General features: G+C 53.6%; 1 protein-coding gene across 1 annotated transcript; it reads right to left on the bottom strand.

Moving 5' to 3' along the window:
• Positions 1 to 514: 514 nt before the first annotated feature.
• Positions 515 to 16,556, bottom strand: Amotl2 (angiomotin like 2). The gene is given in 11 exon segments (XM_028869928.2): positions 515 to 2,281; positions 2,979 to 3,155; positions 3,561 to 3,775; positions 4,222 to 4,532; positions 5,244 to 5,539; positions 8,439 to 8,531; positions 8,788 to 8,932; positions 9,777 to 9,995; positions 9,997 to 10,072; positions 12,932 to 13,724; positions 16,387 to 16,556. Coding segments are annotated over 11 exon segments (2,391 nt in total). The 5' UTR covers positions 16,394 to 16,556; the 3' UTR covers positions 515 to 2,222.
• Positions 16,557 to 17,037: the final 481 nt, after the last annotated feature.

Genomic DNA, 17,037 nt, shown 5'->3' with positions numbered 1-17,037 from the left:
GTGCCCAGAGGGTTCACACGGTACCATGGTAACCTAGAGGTAACCATGGTAACAAAGAAGTTGTGTGCTAAGTGAGAGGATAGAGTGGGTAACGTCTCAACACCTTTGTGTTCACTCCCACTCTGTAACAACCGGAATCCAAATGGGTTAGGACAGTTCCCTGGAAAGGCAGCCATCTGCCACACCCTCTATCCTCACAGACGGTCTCTGTGAAAGTGCCCATGTGTGGGGAGATGGGGACAGCCATGTCATTTCAACTGTACTTAATGCCGCTTCACAAAATCGCCAGTAGGACTTGTCACATGTCCTTGAAGAGCGGACATGGTGACCCTTTAAAATCTTCCTCCTCTTTCCTCTTCTCATCCTAGCAAATAACCAGTCTTGTAGCTGGAGGTCACACACACACCTGTAAATCCACCGGTAAGGAGGCTGAGGCAGGAGAATTTCTAGTTTGAGGCAAACTTAGATTCAGACCTAGGCAGTGTCTCAACCAATAAATGAACAGATAAGCATCTCTCCTTATAAGTTTTTTTTTATTAAAATACTGTCATACCCAGTGGAATGCAGCAGCAATCCTGGTACAGGGTGCTGTAACAAAACAGCCATGTTTACACTTTAAATATTCATGATAACTTAAACACACAGACACACGTCATGGTCTTTGGCAGAAAAAACGTTCACAGCAACAAAAAAATACTTTAAAAGAAATACCAAATATTAATCCAAAATATATTAAGTTGTTTTTTTTCTTTCACAATATTTTTTTGCCTTTTTTTCCCTCCTTTTTTTTTTTTAACTTTTATCTTTGTAAACAATGCACATGAACCAGATGTATTTTTCAGCTTTACACAAGGGTAGGGGAATTAAAAAAATATGCAGTTGCCCAGCAAATGCAAATGTTTAAAAAGGAAACTCAGAGAACCATGGGAATGAAACAACAAACAGAACTTGAAAACAGTGAAAGAAAAACAAACAAAACAACCAAAGATTCAAGGAGAAAACACAAAAAAAAGCTCTGAAATCCACCAATCGCTTTTTTGAGCTGAATGGGGGTTACTTTAAGACCAAAGTCAAAGTCACTGCTGCTGGCAGGCTGCCGTGTAGGGTCTTCACCCAATTCCAAGTAGTTGGCCCTGCTTTAGGGCTGGGGCACCAGAAACTTGAGGAGCCAGCCTCGTGGGTGCCGTTCTGTGATGGGGCACCACAGTGAGGACTTTTGTCTTTTAAGCTCACTGATCAGTTTTCAAGAGCATAGCTTCCTCTCCCAGTCCCTGCCGGTGGGAACGAACACATTTACGAGAACAGCTTCTCCAGTTTCTTCAAAGAGAACCTGGGGCTGGGCATGACAGATGTCCATATGTGGCGGCTCATTGCATCTGGCTCAGTCTACAACCAAACTGACAGGGTGTCCCAGGGACAGGAGCTGTGGAGCCGTTCAGATAGGCTGGTGACAAGAGTCCCATGGGCATGGAACACAGGGGTCTAAAATGGAGGAAAGGCAATTAATATCAAATTCCATGGCCAAGAAGTGGAGGCGGAGGAACCCATCAGATGTTTCAAGAACCAGGGCAGCAGGGGCAGGCAGCACAGCCTTGGAAGGAGAATCTGAACCAGCATGCTTAGTCTTCTGTTCCCAGGAAGGAGAATTATATACAAAACACACTGTTCTGCAGGCCTCTCAAATGGCCTCTAACCTACTCCAAGCGAGAGGCATGTTGGTGGCTCTCAAAAGACCCACACTCCCAAAAGTCCCCCCAGAGATTCAAGTCTTAGCGATCTGAAGAAGGCAGTGAGGAACTGAAGAGCAGATGGAGTTGGCTGAGGCCATGCTTGACCACAGAACACCATGGCTGGCTTGTTATCCCAGCAGACCACCGGACCAATGCCCAGCCATCCTTGGGAATCAGAATCCACTCCCCTTTTCCTTCATGCCTGAATACAAAGGGGCAGGACGGAGGGGGCTCAGCTCCTTTCTGTGCCAGCAACAGACCCTGGGCAGCAGGGGGAATCTGGCTCTTTCTTCCTCACGGGCACGGGAGGAATATGGGCCAAGAAGCAGTCTTCTGGGGGTGCAGACTTTTCTAGGTCCCTTGTAGTGCTCCTCTCTGAGCTTCATGCACCACACCGTCAATGATTGGAGAAAGTAAGGCTCAGCACTTGAAGACCGCTGGAATGCCAGGGGAGGCCAGGAGTCGAGATCCCCAAGGCCCCACCTCTTCCCTTCAGATCAGGATTTCCACCATGTCTGACAGGTCCTGGACTCTGGTTGCAGCTACAGAGTCTGGAGAAAGACAGGAAAACAGCAGGCCCATGGTGTGAGTATTATTGTTCTTTTCAGCTCCCAACACATTTTAAAGACAGGCTCGCTCTTCTGATTCCCACCTAGGCTGCTCCCGTCCTCAGGTTCCTCTTAACTTGGTCACCTAAGCACAACGCTGTGCTCCCTCCCCTCAGCTGGGCCTAGACTGCAGAGGAAGTATGCCTGTGTTTAGACTCTGAACTGACTACAGTGATCCATGGAGGGGTGCCCCCAGGGTTAGAAGCAGGCTATAGCATTCTTGTCATGCCTGTGGTTTTCTGAGAGCATGAGGCACACACAGGCAGCTATGCTAGGGTGAATGTGAAATCAGAGTAGGAAGAGAAAAGGCCTCTTCTCAAGTTTCTCTTTTCTGGGCTCTCCCGATCAATAGCTTCCCAATCCAAGATCACCATCAGGACCACCTGCTGAGCTCCATCATCATAGGTATGGGGACCAGCAGGAGGATATGTGAGAAAAACTCCAGAGGAGGTACAGTGCCTTCTGGTGGGGTACTTTCTTTTGAATTAGAGGCCTGCCTCCCATTGATGGAGGGTTTCATGCCTCCAACAACCCTCATTCACACTGTGGGGTTTCCCACGGTGGATGAGTTTGGGGGAAATGTGTGTTCCAGCTCACAGCCCCCACCTAACACACAGACCAGGGGAAGCAGGGTGCTTACCCAGGGAGGGTGTCCTCTGGCTACTGCTGCACCCTAGGAGGCTCTCGGGTTCTGAGGCTGAGCAGGCAGAGGTGCTTTCTGCAGGGCTATCAGTCTGGGTGCTCCCATCTCTGCTCCCGTGTTTGGTGTGGGTAGGGAGAGGAGCGGTGGCTGGGGGCTCCTCTGCTGGCACACGGTCTGTAGGAAAGAAAGGAGGTTGATGGATACAGCCTGATGCAGGAGACAAGGCCCCCCCAATGGAGGACATCTTAAACAAACTCGGTGGACTGAGCTGCTCTGAATTTGCAAGATGCCTAATAAAATGAAAGGCTCCCTTTTTGAAATGGGAATAAGTGGGGTCAAGTTAGGCATCATTGCTTTGCACCCCTTCTTTGTAGCTGAAATCTAGGACTTCTTAGAATTGGCTTAGGAGCAGTACGTAAGAGACTTGCCTACATCTATCTGCAAGCAGCTGAAGGCCCATCCTCCACTTTATACTAGGAGGACCCCTGTGGGTTTCAGGGTCATAGGAGCCAAAGGTTAAGCCAGGTCTGGTTTCAAAAGTTCCTATTCCCCTCCATCCCACTGCAAGCCTCTTCATACCTACTGTCAGCCGGGCAGGTGCATCAGCTTGCCGCTCACTGGATGAGAGCCCTTGCCAGCTCTGAATCCCCACTGCAGCCGCAAAGATGGATGGCACCGATTTGGCAGGTCGCAGGGTGCCCTGGGTAGCCTTGCCAGGGTCTTTCCTGGAGCGCTGCTGAAGGACCTTGATCACTGCATCCTTCTCTAAGATCTGGGCATGGAGCACCTTCAACCTGTGGGAGAGGCCACATTGTCAGCCCCACGGACTCAGCCCCTTCCTTCTCCCCACCTCACAGAAGTCGGAGGGAAGCTCCGATATCCCTCCCTAAAGCAGGTAGGACCTCTTGCCCTTGTGAGGTACACTGCATAATGTTATTAATGCTCTGCCATTGATGTTCTCTGAGCCCACCTCATTCCAAGAGTCAGGTCCCAGGGCTAGAAGCAGGCATGAGGACCCATAGTAGCCAGACCTTGGATGGTACCCACCCATGTCCAGCCTGAGCACAGGAGGGATTCACTCAGGGAAACCACTGTTTATAATTTCTGGAATGCCAAACATACTGAGCTGCTGAGGGTGGGGCCCTTTGTCCCAGTCCAGGGACAAAGGATTGGGCAGAGACTGGCTACTACCATCCCACCCCTCCATCCCTCCAGATGTCCCTGCCGGATCCTATAGTACCTGCTCTCCATCTCTTGGTGTCTGTGGTTGCCTGCCAGCAGGCCCTCATTGAAACTGCTGCTGGGCGAGGGCTGGGGGGAGTGTCTGATGAGAGTGGAGTCACGCTGCGCGGCGGCGGTGGCAGCGGCATCCATGGCAAATTGCCTCATGGCCCGCTCCTCCAGGTACTTTTGTTCCCACTTGGTCATGTCAGCCTCGAGAGCCAGGATCTGTTCTTCCTTCTCCCTCAGCTGTTCTGAGAGTCGAAGGGCACTGAGCTCAGTGGACCCGCCATTGATGCCACCACTACCAGTGAGGGTGCCTGCCTGTCTCTGTAGAGCAAAAGCATAGTCAAGGGTTAAGGCTGGGGTGTGTGGGGCTTTGGTCCTCAGGCTTTCAGGAAGACCTTATCACATGCATACCTTGTTCAGTTATTTGCTGCGCACCTCCACATCCTCCCCCTGCCTACTTCCACCCAGAGACTCGGGGATAACAAAGGTCCTCACATTCCCTCCCAGTTAGTGGTAGCCACGGACGTAAGGGCACATGTGACTAGAAAACCAATTGTCTGAAGTGGGAGTGGGAATATGAGTGATAATCACGTTGCGATAACGAAGTTTTGGTCCCCCCACTTCTATGACAGGGTAAGGTTGGGTGTGGAGACAGAACTCTATCTGGTTTGTAAACAACGAGAAATGTTTATGTCCAAATACACAGCAAGCTCAGACTCAAGGCTCAGACATGACTTCCTATCTTGGGAAGATAGGGTGAGAGTGGCCCGGTCTTCTGCATGAACATTATTAATGACTGCTGTCTGGTCCTGAGGTCCCAGTTTCTGCTACTGCCAAGGTTAAGACTCATCGAGTCCTCCAAACCTGAACACAGACCACATGGCAGAGCCTTTGCGATACAAGATGACTGAGAGGGACCAAGGAGCCAAGGGGGAGGGGGAGCATGGAGCAATCATCTTTCCCAGGGGACAGAGACTAGAGCTCAGGGATTCCTTGGATTCTGCCCACCTCTGCCCGCTGCACAGGTCTCACCTGCTGTGCGCGAAGGGCTTTGAGTTCCTGCTCCAGGCGCGTGCGCAGACGCAGCTCCAGCTGCTCCCGTTTCTCACAGGCAGCCTGCAACTGTCCCAGAGCCTGCTGCAGCCGCTCCACCTTCTCCACGTAGGCCTGCTTCTTGCGCAGCTCCTCTTCAGCCCGGGCAGCACGGCTTTGTGCATTGCCCAGCGCCTGCTCCAGCAGTTCAGCACGTCGCCGCTGGTCCTCTATGGCACCACGGAGCAGTGCCATCTCCCGCTCCAGCTTCTCTTGTTCCTGCTGCTGCTCATAGCCTGTGGGGGAAGAATTGAGGAGGAGTGATCAGTGATGGTGACCACACTCGTCCACTATTGGGCTCTGTACCGACAACGGCCGCTCACCCTCTAGACACTCCTGGGAGTTGTCTATTATTACATTTCAGCGAGACGCAGGTTAAGTGTAAATGGCAGGGCCTGACTGTGACCCTTGCTGTAACAACTAAGATAAATGGCCTCTCAGCCGGGACACTGCTCAAACTGAGCCAGGCATGGCCATCACCAAAACATAGTCACAGTTTTCCTTAAGCTTCACGATGACTAGAGACTGGTCAGGCAGGAACTGAGCCAACCTTTTATAGATTAGGGTTCTATAACAACAAGGTCATTGTTCAAGCAGGAAGAAGCAGGCAGGCACTTTTCATATCTTATCCAACTCAATCTCCCAGGTAGGATTTGTGGCTCTTGATTTATAGGGGAAGAAACACAGGAACCAAATGGCTGACTGAGAGGCTCCAGCTCTCTGGCTGTGCATGTAGTTCTTGTCCCTAAGTGTCTGCTCTGGAGTGCAGCCTGCAGACTGGAGCCTCTCCTGCTCAGTATTCCTGTCTTTACATGGTCTGGGGACCTACATGTAGGCAGGTGGGTTCATAATAGAATTCAAACCTCGCAGCACAATGACAAGGACGCTGGTCCAAAGACTGCATCCAAGATTCCAGCTATCCCTGACCACTTAGCTAATTGCTTAGAGGAGCTCTGCTCAGAGAACCTCTCCATCTCACTGGGCCAAGGCCAGAACACAAGACTTCTCTAAGTGATATTCTAGGCCTACGACCCACCTCAAAGCACTTGCCCTTTGGGAATCTCTTTGCTTCCTAGGACAGCATGGCAGGGGCAATCCGGGCCACCTCCAGTGCACTTCTGAAGGCTGCGCCCAGCCTGGCGGGCCCCATTCTTTGGTACAGAAGGAAAAGGTGGGGCTATTCAACGACGCTTTAATGCAACTGTTCATATGCTGCCTGCTCAACAACCGGTGAATGGGGTGGAGGGCGGAAACCGGGTTTGGACGGAGAAACAGTATCTCTCCCATGTGGGTCCAGAGCCCTACAACCTAATGACTGAATAATGCCCAGACATCAGCCCTAGCACGATTAGGAGGTAATGCCCTATATACTGCCCTATCTCACAGCCCAAGGTGACACCTGTCCCAAGTGGGCAGGGCCAGTCGTCAGCCCTCAGAGCCAGCTCTTGAAGGCCTGAAACAGACAATGCAGGCAGAGCTGGAGGCTGCTCTGATTTGTGTGTGTGTGTGTGGGGGGGGGATAGGGGTTCTGTACCCGCCACAAAAAAGGTCACCCTCAGCCCTTTAGAATGAGGATTACATGGGGGGGTTAAAAGAAAGAAAGAGCTGCTGAGGTTTTTCTTAGCTCCTGGGGCTGTGGATCCAGTTTTTTGCTTCCGGAAGCCTTACTGTACAACCTTAAGATACCGTGGTAGCGGGTGGAAGGTTAAGTCTGCTTAGCAGGCTCCCCACATTCAGGTCCCAGCCACCCTTTGTGTCTCCCAAAGCCAGGCTGGGCGCCGCCGGGGCCGAAGGGCGCCACTGTCAGGCGCATATGGGAGGGGAACGGAGGGGGACCGGCCGGGAGCGGAACAGCCCAGCGGCTCTGGAATGCCAGGCATCCAGGTCACCCGCGGCTGCGAGATTAATGGCTCCAGCAAGAAGCCAAGAACAGCCTGGCGCTAGCTCGCTCCCCGGGGAGCGGAAACGCCTCCCGGCTGCTTCTGCCCCCCTCCCCCTCTGCAGGCTTCCAGAAACCCTCCCTAAGACTTCCTTTCTTTGCCGGAGCCTGGGCCCCAAAGCCGCCCTTTCCCACTAGCGCACCCACCCCCAGTCTCCCTTCCCCTAGTACTCGGTCCTCCGCAGACTCCCAAGGGCTGCCCCTAGGCGACACCTCCTTCCTCCTCACCTCCGCTCCAGAGACCTTTAGCCACTCTCACCTCATTTTGAAAGGTAGTAGTGGATAGCCCAAGTCTTGCCCAATCTGAGCCCATTTCCTGCCAAAGGCTGATTTAGCAAGCACTCCAGGGCTCTAAGCCCTGGAAGCAAGAAGCGGGCATTGCCAGAATGTTGTCTTCCCCTCTCCTGAGGCCCCTTAACAAAGCGCTCTCATAAATTTCCTTTCTAAAAGCCCGTCTTACCTACAAGCCTGCCTGTACCTCCTTCACTACAGCCCTGCTTCTGCGTTCCCACAGATCTTCCCAGACCACCAGGGGCTGCCTACTCACCAATCTCCAGGATCATGAACACTGTTCCCCCTTGAACCTGTGGGAACCTGCTCCTGCCTTAAAGCTTCTCTCACCTCCCTGCCATTTTCTGGGCGAGTTCCCACCCTCTCTGCCCAACACTGGCCCAGTGCTTAGCTCAAATCCACCAATGAAGACGGAATGAATGGATTAGTCTATAAAGCCTCCAGGATGCCTGGGCCTCCCTGTTTACAGAGAAGCCTGAGTGCTTCCTATAGACTGTAGCTGTCGACTAAGCCCATTTGTGGCTCTCCCAGGACCCTCCACCAGTTCTACCCTGCTTCCAGCTTCCTGTACCCTCAGCCTTTCTGTTGTCTGGCATTCCTAGGAAACTCCGGAAGATCCCCCATTGTCTCCTATTTAACCACTGCCAGGGCTGTCCTGGCCTCCCTGCAGGAGGGACCAATGTGACACTGAGGGTCAGTACCGTGTGGCCCAGCCAGTCATTGCTCCCTAGTCCCTATTCATCTTTGGAAACCACTCTTTCCCACAGCAGCCATTCAGTAAATTTGGTCCTGGAGTGCTCCTCTGCAAGGAAGCGGGTTACATCTCAAGGGGAACGGAATGGGGTCACAGTGGTCTCATTGCCTGTAAGCCCGGCAAGGTTTCTTAACAGGTCCCCCCAACTCACTCTGAGCAAGCAGCTTGGCTACCATGTCCTGACTGCCCGCCTGGGCTTCCTGTGTCTTGCTTGCCAGGTGACGGTTTGCAGATTCCAGTCTCTCTGTTTTAAATAAAGAGGAGAGATGTTTTAGTATCAAGGAATGTTGCCAGTCTGGGGATTTACCCTGGGGTTCTAACTGTGAGCCGGCATCCTCCAAACTGGGGATGGGTTTTTACAGGGAACTCCCAGCTCAGATCAGCGTCCAATGATGGGGACTCATGGGGGCCTCTGCAGCACAGAACAGAGAATCTGAATTCCCCCCCCCCCAGCCCTCAGAGGTCTTCCCAGCTCCCCAACTCACGAGCCTAGTTCTCACCTCTAAGATCGCGGTTGAAGTCCTGCAACCGCCTCATCTCACTGTCCATCTTGTTCCTCATAGTCTTCTCCAGGGCCTCACGCTTGGAAGAGGTCCTCATCAGGCTCTCATGGGCCTCAGAGAGCCGCTGAATTTCATTTTCCAGCTGTCAAAGACAGACAATGAAATGAATGACAGGAAGGGTCCCGGGGAGTGAATGAGGCCCAGTGGCCTAGTGAGATAATCAGAGGGCTGCAGGTAGGGCAGACTGCTGGGACAGACAGCTGTTCCTAAGGAAGGACTGGATGCCGCCTAGACCCAGGGCTAGATGCTCTTCAAGGGGGCTACCTCCAGCCTGCCCCACGTCCAGTGTTTCTAAGAAGCATTTCATTTCCGCCTAGCATTGCCTGATAATCGGAGTGCCAAGAACCGGGGATGAGCATATTCTAGGTGGTTGAACCTTAGTACACAACTGGCCAGGCTTCACCAAGGAAGGGGGGCGCCAGACCCCCCAGCCTGAGCTGCCTCTGACCGGAGCATGTGGCTGCCCCTCCCCCTTGGAAGCCACAGGTCTTACACGTGCTCCTAGCTGGCTGGCTAGGCCAACACGTTGCTTTTTTTCTTTTCCCTGAGAGGAGGGGCTTTCTCTTTGGCCAGGGCTGGCCTGGAACAGACTGGCTGTTGTGTGGGTGCACAAAGGGCTCTCTGTGGGAGGTGTCCACAGGAGGGGTTGTGCAGGGCGAGGGTGCAAGTGTGCAGAGAGCTAGTGAATGAGTTCTTTCTAACCACCAGTGGCCAGCAACTGCTCATGCACCAGGGCGAACCGCTCGGCTGTTCCTCAGCTGTCTGGAGTGAGCTTGGAGTGGTGTGTGTGTGTGTGTGTGTGTGTGTGTGTGTGTGGGGGTGTGTGTGTGGGGGGGGGAACGTAAGACAGAAATTGGTGCAAGAGGCAGCCTGATAGGCTTTCCTGTTCCTCTGCCTCCCCCATCCACCCTAAGAGTCTCTTCTACCTTCTCTATGCGGCTGGCCTTCTCGGAAGTGCTCTCCAGCTCTCTCTGCAACCTCTCATTGTCTCTCTGAAGCCGGGCGTTCTCTCTCAGCACGGTCTCCATCTGGGCCAGGTGGGCACTGCCCGAGGTGGCCTGCGCGCTTGCTGGTCCCTCCACTGCCGGTGGACTGAAGGAGCCTGGGGGACCATGGCTTAGAGCGGCCGGATGAAGGGGTGGGGCAGTGCTCCTGGGGCTGCTGCAGGTACTGGTACTGCTGCTGCTGGAGGAACACTGGCGGGACCTGGGCCTGGAGGATCCTGGAAAAGGAGAGGCAAAGCTCAGAGACCGACTCACACCGACACACCTCTGGCTATCACTAGTGCCAGTGGCTGGGCCTCACCAGGGTTAGGCAGCCACCAGTGGGGAGGGCCTATGTCACATGGTATCTGCCTGAGACTCAAAAGGGTCAGAGAGCAAGACCGGTGTGGGGTGGCATGTGGGGTGGCATAGTACCCAGATGCTTGTTCTGTTCACAGCTGCCCCACGGTGGCTAAGGCCTTAGGGATCAGCCCAAGCAACCCTGGGCATCCTAGGCATGTACAGCTTAAATAAAGTATCTTTAAAAAAAAATGAATCCTTAACCTTCCAATGGGACAGAAGGTTCTTTTGGGATGGAACCCACACAGCTTTCCAGGCCCAGTGGCTGGATTCTGGTCACGTCAGCTAAAGCAGTTCACTTGAGTTCTCCTCCTCGTTTCAGGGTCCTGCTACCCCCAGCCAGGAAATTCTTTTCCAAGAACCCAGCTAAGATTAGAGCAGGGAAGCAGATGCTGAGCCTGAGCTCGGCCTGACAAAATAGGGACAGATTTCAGCCCCAGCAAATGAGGGCCTTGGCCGCCCAGCATCATGCCACCTTCATCTGTTAAATCCCAAGGGTCTCTGGCCACAAAAGTGAGGCCAGACAGACAGAGTGGCCGGCAGACAACAGGCACTCACAACAGTTTAGCCCCTGTCTCTGCCAGCGGGCACTTCAGAACAAGGGGCCACCTCTGGATTAGCTCATCAGCAGAGCTCAGGCCAGTGTTCTGCGGGCCCCTGGCCTAGGTGTAACACATCCTTAGGCTCTATGTCAAGAGAAGGACAAAGAATGAGGTATGGGGGGGTCAGAGAGCCTTTCTGGGGCCTCAGTGTACTAAGAATTTTCTGAATCCTAGAAGTTGCCTCAGAGTTGGATTTCACTTCCGGGTCTATCACACACCCCCTTCTCCCATGCCCAGGCTCCCAGTTCTTTATTTCTCATCTGGTCAGCTGAGGAAAAGCCTGCATGTGCTTTTCCCCACTATCACCTCCAGGGAGAGCAGGTTAGAGGGGCTGTCTCAACTCTCTCTTGTTGCTAAGTGTGGTCAGTCTCAGGGTGGCCTCAGAAAACTGTCAATTCTTCACCCTCTCCCGCGCTGCCCCGCCTCCCGCCAGGCCAGGCAGACACAACTGGCATTCTTGGAGAATGATTTAGCTCCAAGTAAGAATGGTGCCTCCTTTCCTTCCACACTTGCTCTCCCTGCTCCTGGGTCTGCCATTTCCCCGTTTCCCCCTCCCCCCATCCCCATCTTTTTGTTCTCTGCAAACAGCTCGCTTCCTTGCCTGCAATATTATCTTTTCCTGGCAGGGTTCAATAGGGCTGGTCCAAGAGAAGAAATTCTTCCTGAACTGCCCTGAGAAGGGAGATAAGGTGGGTGTCTGGGGGTGTGGAGGCCGAGTGAACCCACTCCTCCGGGCCAGGGCCACCACGCTTTTCCAGAGTAAAGGGAAACCATTGGTGAGGGAGGTCAAGGGACTAAATGAAGAGTCAGCAGGTCTGAAGTGAGCCAGACTTTGACCTTGAACCCAGAGGCTCTGCAGATTCTTGGGTCCCCTGGAAGGGCTTCCTGGAAACCCACTTGACCCCACCCTCAAGGGGGATGCAGCCATGGTGCCCGTTTCCAAGGAAAAGGTGAAGGGTTGTGGTGGCGCACGCCTTTAATCCCAGCACTCGGGAGGCAGAGCCAGGCGGATCTCTGTGAGTTCAAGGCCAGCCTGGGCTACACAGTGAGCTCCAGGACAGCCAGGGCTGCACAGAGAAACCCTGTCTCAAAAACCCAATTAATGAAAAAAGAAAAAAAAAGAAGGGTCAGTTCAGATGACCAAGGCAGCCCCTGGTTTCTAGGAACCTTCACTCCTTCAATGATCTGGCTTCCTGCCTGCACTCGCCGGGCTCCCAGCTTCCACCCTGGCTCTAGTGACCCATTCTCTCGGGCTGGCATTGTGATGTGCCTCTCTTTTGAAAGTCCATCATATCCCACCCCCAACACACACACCAAGACTTCACTTCACATTCAGTCAAGCTAAGTCACTATCCTGATCCAACAGCATCCTGAGACTCCACCAAAAAAAAAAAAAAAAAAAAACAAACAAACAAAAAAAAAACCCCACATAAAGCCAAAAACAAAACAAAAAAAAAAAACAAAAGGCTCACCTAAGCCCAGAATCCTAATGACAAGTACAAGGGAAAACGTAATAAGTAATTAAATGGTAGACAAGGCAGCTGTGCTGTGACAGAGGTGGCCACCTAGTTCTTTCAGCCTCACTAGCAACACCTCCCAATGACAACACAACAAAAAAGTCCATTTTTCCCTTTAAAAAAAACCTTCAGGAAGTCCCACCTTTGGCCTACTTAACTTGGGAGCAGTTTGGCAGGGATTCCCATTGTCCTTTGTTAGTTCTTTCTAAAAAATCTCACCTTTAAACCCCATTCACATCCCCTGGGAGCCCTCCTTACTTGAATGCTATAGACAATGCGATCTATATTTTGAGTTAAAGCAATGATGTCAGTTTCTTTTTGTTTTAGACAGTCTTGCTATGTAGCCCAGGTGGTCAACTTGGGCTCCTCCTACCTCACCTAAAGTGTGCTACCATGACTGGCAGCTAATTTCCTAAGTAAAGTCAGACAGGTAAGTCCCCCTATCTTCCAGCCCTCGGCTCCTCCCTTCTCAAGACAGGAGAGTAGATCAAGAGCAGACAGCCCAGGAGCTGGTGTGGGTGCAGTGGGGTTGGGATCATGCCACCTGGGATCCAAGGTATATGACCTTGGGGTTCTCCTGGGACACCGGACTAGAAGAAATCCAGGGTGGGGTAGTCACCTGACTTCCGCGTGCTGGAAGTGTGGGCTGCTTCGAGGACGGTATCTTGGGTCAGTGACGGCCGCAGTCTCATGAGCCAGTACAGCGTGTGGGTACTGAGGTGGGGGCCCACGGGGCTCTGGGACCTCAGCTGGGGGTCCTCGGGGTTGGAGACCCTGCTGGCTCCGGGCCAGCTGAGGGAAGCTGTGTGAAGAGCTCATGTGGCTGGGGACCCGAGCACCATTTCTTTCCAGGGACAACTGCAGAAGTCGTTCACTCAAGGAGCGTACGTGGCCATGCCTCAGCTCCCGCAGAGCCTCATCCTGGCGTCGGCTGCCTCCTGATGCTCCTCTAGGATCTCGGTCCCCAATATGGGGCCGGGGTCCTGCCTGCTGCGCTGCGTAGTACTGGGAGTGAGCTTTGGCCTCCTCATAGGTGGGCAGCTCTTCTCCCTTGCTGGGCTGTGGGCACAGCCGGTAGAGCCTGTTCTCTGCCAGGTGGCTCTCTCCACCTTGATGCTCCTGGCCCTGGGGCTCCTGCCTGGTGGCCTGCTGTAGCACCTGACTATCCTCAGGAGGTCCAATCTCCAGGGAGGCCTGGGGGCTCCCTGTGCCCCCAGCTCCAGCCCCACCCCGCAGGGCCTGTTGCTGGATGGCCAGCAGCGTGCGAGTCTCTGTCAGGTTGCCGTAGCGCAGCTGCTCCTGGATGAGGCGGTGCAGGACTGTCCCTGAGGAGTCTTCCAGTGTCCTCATGCTTCTCTGGCTTGCACACAGCTGCCTAGACAATGGCCAGCAGGCACCTGGTCCTAGAGCACCTAAGAGACAGAAATAATAGCAATCAATGGAAGCACATAGGAGGAGGTAGGGGAGGTGGGTGGTTTTACCTGGGCCCAGATCCAAGTGCTAATGTGGCTATCTATTATTAAGTTTAGTTACTGAGTCTTTGACCCTCAGTTTGTCCATTAAAAACAATACAGTGTGCCTCTTGGAGAGGCTAAGTGCCTGTATGTTTTTTTTTTTTTTTTTTCGAAGGTTTTCTTGTTTTGCGCTTTCTGAGTCACTTGGTAGCCCAGCTGGCCTCGAACTCACAGAGATCCGCTGCTCTGCTAGTGCAAAATGAATGTTTTATCATTGACATTTATGGAGACTTAACTAATCCCATAGAAATGCAACAAAAAACCATAAGGTTATCTAATAGGGACCATGGTCCCCTGCAGTCAGCCGCTACACCAAAACAGTCTCACCAGTGACTCTAGGACAAATTTCCATCAAATTCAACCACTTAGCAGTCTAGACCCCAGCTCACTGGCAGATGGTAAAGAATGAATGTAGCCCTGTAGAGAGAAGCTCTAAGCAAATGACTCCCATGACCCTTCAGAAGGAAGATGCTTGAGCCACAGGTAGCTAGCTGCTCACCACCCTCCACCCGCTTTCTCTTCCTGGAAGCAGACAGTCCTTGGAAGACAGACAGCTCAGCTTCTTCAAAGGCTCCCTCTAAAATAAATCTGAGTCTCCTTGTCACAGATGACCTCGGCAGTCATTCTGCACGGTGAGCAGGCAGGAGAAGCTATGCGTCAATTGGCAAATGCGGCTGAAGAAAGGTAACAACAGGACAATGGTTTTGTGAGGAGGCAGAGTGCGCTTGCGAGCCAGCGAAACATCCTTGATTTTATGATCACTTGCCTCTCTTGGGACACACATCTGCTACTTAGAAAAACCACTACGGTCCCTCTGAATCACTGCTGACATTAGAAACAACCACCTGAACCAACTGATGGGGTAATGACGTTGAGGGGGAAGGCGAAGGGGAGGGTGGGGAAATGTGGCTCCTTTCTGTGCCACGGTGTGCCCCGCCTCAGCTTGGGAATGGTATGTTGGCAGAGCTGAGGGAAGGAAATGAGTCCTGAGGACACCTATGCGCTCATTCTTCCTAGCACCCAATCCTCTCCCCCACTTACAATGTGTAAGTCTTTAGGAGTCTGCTCGCACGCAGCTTCTTCTTCCTGGCATTTCCTAAGTTAATCACTGTCTGGGCTGACTCCCGCTAAGGAGGATCCGGGAGCGGCTACTAGGAATGCAGAGCCTTCGCGATAGATTCCAGGCGCGCCAACATGAGCCATGCTCCCGGAGCACGGAACATTTCCGAGGCCTTTCATCGCACACGGGTCCCAATCTAATCCCCCAGATACACAACCTTTCAAGTATCTATAGTTGAGCCACTACTAAAAACCAGCTTCCTTACCCGGGCGTTGCACCTGGGCTGCTCTGGCGCTCTGCACTCTGCAAACCACCTTCCTAAGCAAACACGCGTTTCTGGCCTTGGCCTGGGCTCCCTCTAGCAAAAGGAACCAAAGCTAAGCCAGCCAGGCCAGGGCTCACGCTCGACTCGAAGCGGACCACTAGCCCCGATGGCTGCCGGAGTGCCCCGGGCAAGAGTAACCCGCAACCGCGAGAGGTCTTTTAGCATCGCGGGTCCGCCTCTCTTCCCAGACCTCTTTGTTTTCCAAATACTCCAGCGCTGACGTCACCGGGCTGGACAGCAAGCTGCATTCTTTCTAAGTGAGAGCCAGTTCGTGGCTCCAGAGAGGATTTTCCAAGGAAGACAAAGAGGAATTCTTGAGCTAGCTGAGGGTAAAAGCCACCTGTATCCCCAATCTAGACAAAGCAGCTACCTGGATCTTGCATTTGGCAAGATATGCCTACAGCCGTTTTCCACTTGCCCAGTCGCGAGACTCACACCCCCAAACACCGATCCTCTGTCCCTCCTCCAGCCCTAGTGGGTCGGAGTCGTGTAGTCTCCCCCTCAAAAAAGCGCACACCACGGGGCTCCCAGGGCTAGATAGACGCCCAAGATCGATCCTCGAAAGGGTGCACTGTCTCCCCTTCCCGCTCCCTTAGAGGCTCGTCCACTCCAGCTCCAATGGCCAGAAAAGGCCGTGCTGATCGCGGTGTCGGGGTGCCGCTGGGGAGCGTCCCCGCCGGCCTCGCGTGCTGCCCAGAGAGCCCGTACCTTTCTTACCGCTGCGGCCCGCGGCTGCCGGCGCGCGCAGACCGGGTTCGGCTTAGGTACGTTCAGGCAACAGAGGTGCGCACTCGCCAGTGTCGCCGACGTTCTGGCTGCGAGCGCCCCAGTGCGCAGCCCCTGGGTCAGCCCGCGCTGGAGGCGGCTGCTATGCCAGGAATGTGAGAGTTTCAGGTTCCCCCTCGGGATCAAAGCGAACCACAAATAACCTCTCAGCGCGCCGCCCTCCTCCGCCCTCCGCCTCCTCCCGCTCCCCGTCCGGGCCCCCGCCTTCCTCCCGGGAGGCGGCGCTGCGGCTGGCCGCTGGGCTGGCCTCAGTCTTGTCCCCTCGCCACCCTGGGCTCTGGCGGCTGTGCTGCGTTCCCTGCCCCCTGCCTTACTGTCCTAGCTGTTGAGGGGGGTCATAACCAACTCGGCCCAAGATCGCCCCACCACTGTCCGCGCCCGGTTCTCACCCGTCATCCCTAAGTGCACCGAAGGACGACTTTCCGGGATATGTCTCGCACGCCCCGCTAGTGGCTGCGGGAGGGGTCGTTGGCGTTTTGGAGATGGCGGGAGGGCTGGGAAGCAGTCCACATCCGCCCAGCTTTGACCGTGCTGCAGGCGAACAGATGCTTCGGCTTGCAGCTGCCCCGCCTCTTTCCTAACCCTACTATTTCACCCCCCAGCGGCAAACTTTGCATTGCACTTTTATTGTTTACAAACACCTTCGACAGCTCTTTTAGATCCTGCCTCTACAGGAAGTGTGAATCTGGGTTGAAAATCTGGTGGATTTGACCCACTACCCAAACGAATCACCCTCTAACTAACTCCACTCAGCTTTAAGCAGAGCACGCGGCAGGTCATCACTCGCGTTTTCCTCCGACGAAGTTCTTTGACCGTCTTTGTAGTAAGTAGGAAACCAAGGCTCAGAGAGTTTAAGCAGTTTATCTAGGGTCACACAGAGAGTAACTGATGAAGCCAAGTCTCTTTTCGTGGTCACCAGAATCCGGGCTCCCTAACCGAACAGGGCAGACCCATAGAGTCTCTGCTTCCACCCACCTGTCTCCAGTTCTATGATCGTTTCCACTTCTACACCCAGCCAACCCTCTTTCCTGTCCGCTTCG

The sequence above is a fragment of the Peromyscus leucopus genome, chromosome 7 (assembly GCF_004664715.2).
Source record: "Peromyscus leucopus breed LL Stock chromosome 7, UCI_PerLeu_2.1, whole genome shotgun sequence".
In the NCBI taxonomy this organism is placed as follows: Eukaryota; Metazoa; Chordata; class Mammalia; order Rodentia; family Cricetidae; genus Peromyscus; species Peromyscus leucopus.
This window is presented reverse-complemented; position numbering and strand designations above follow the sequence as displayed.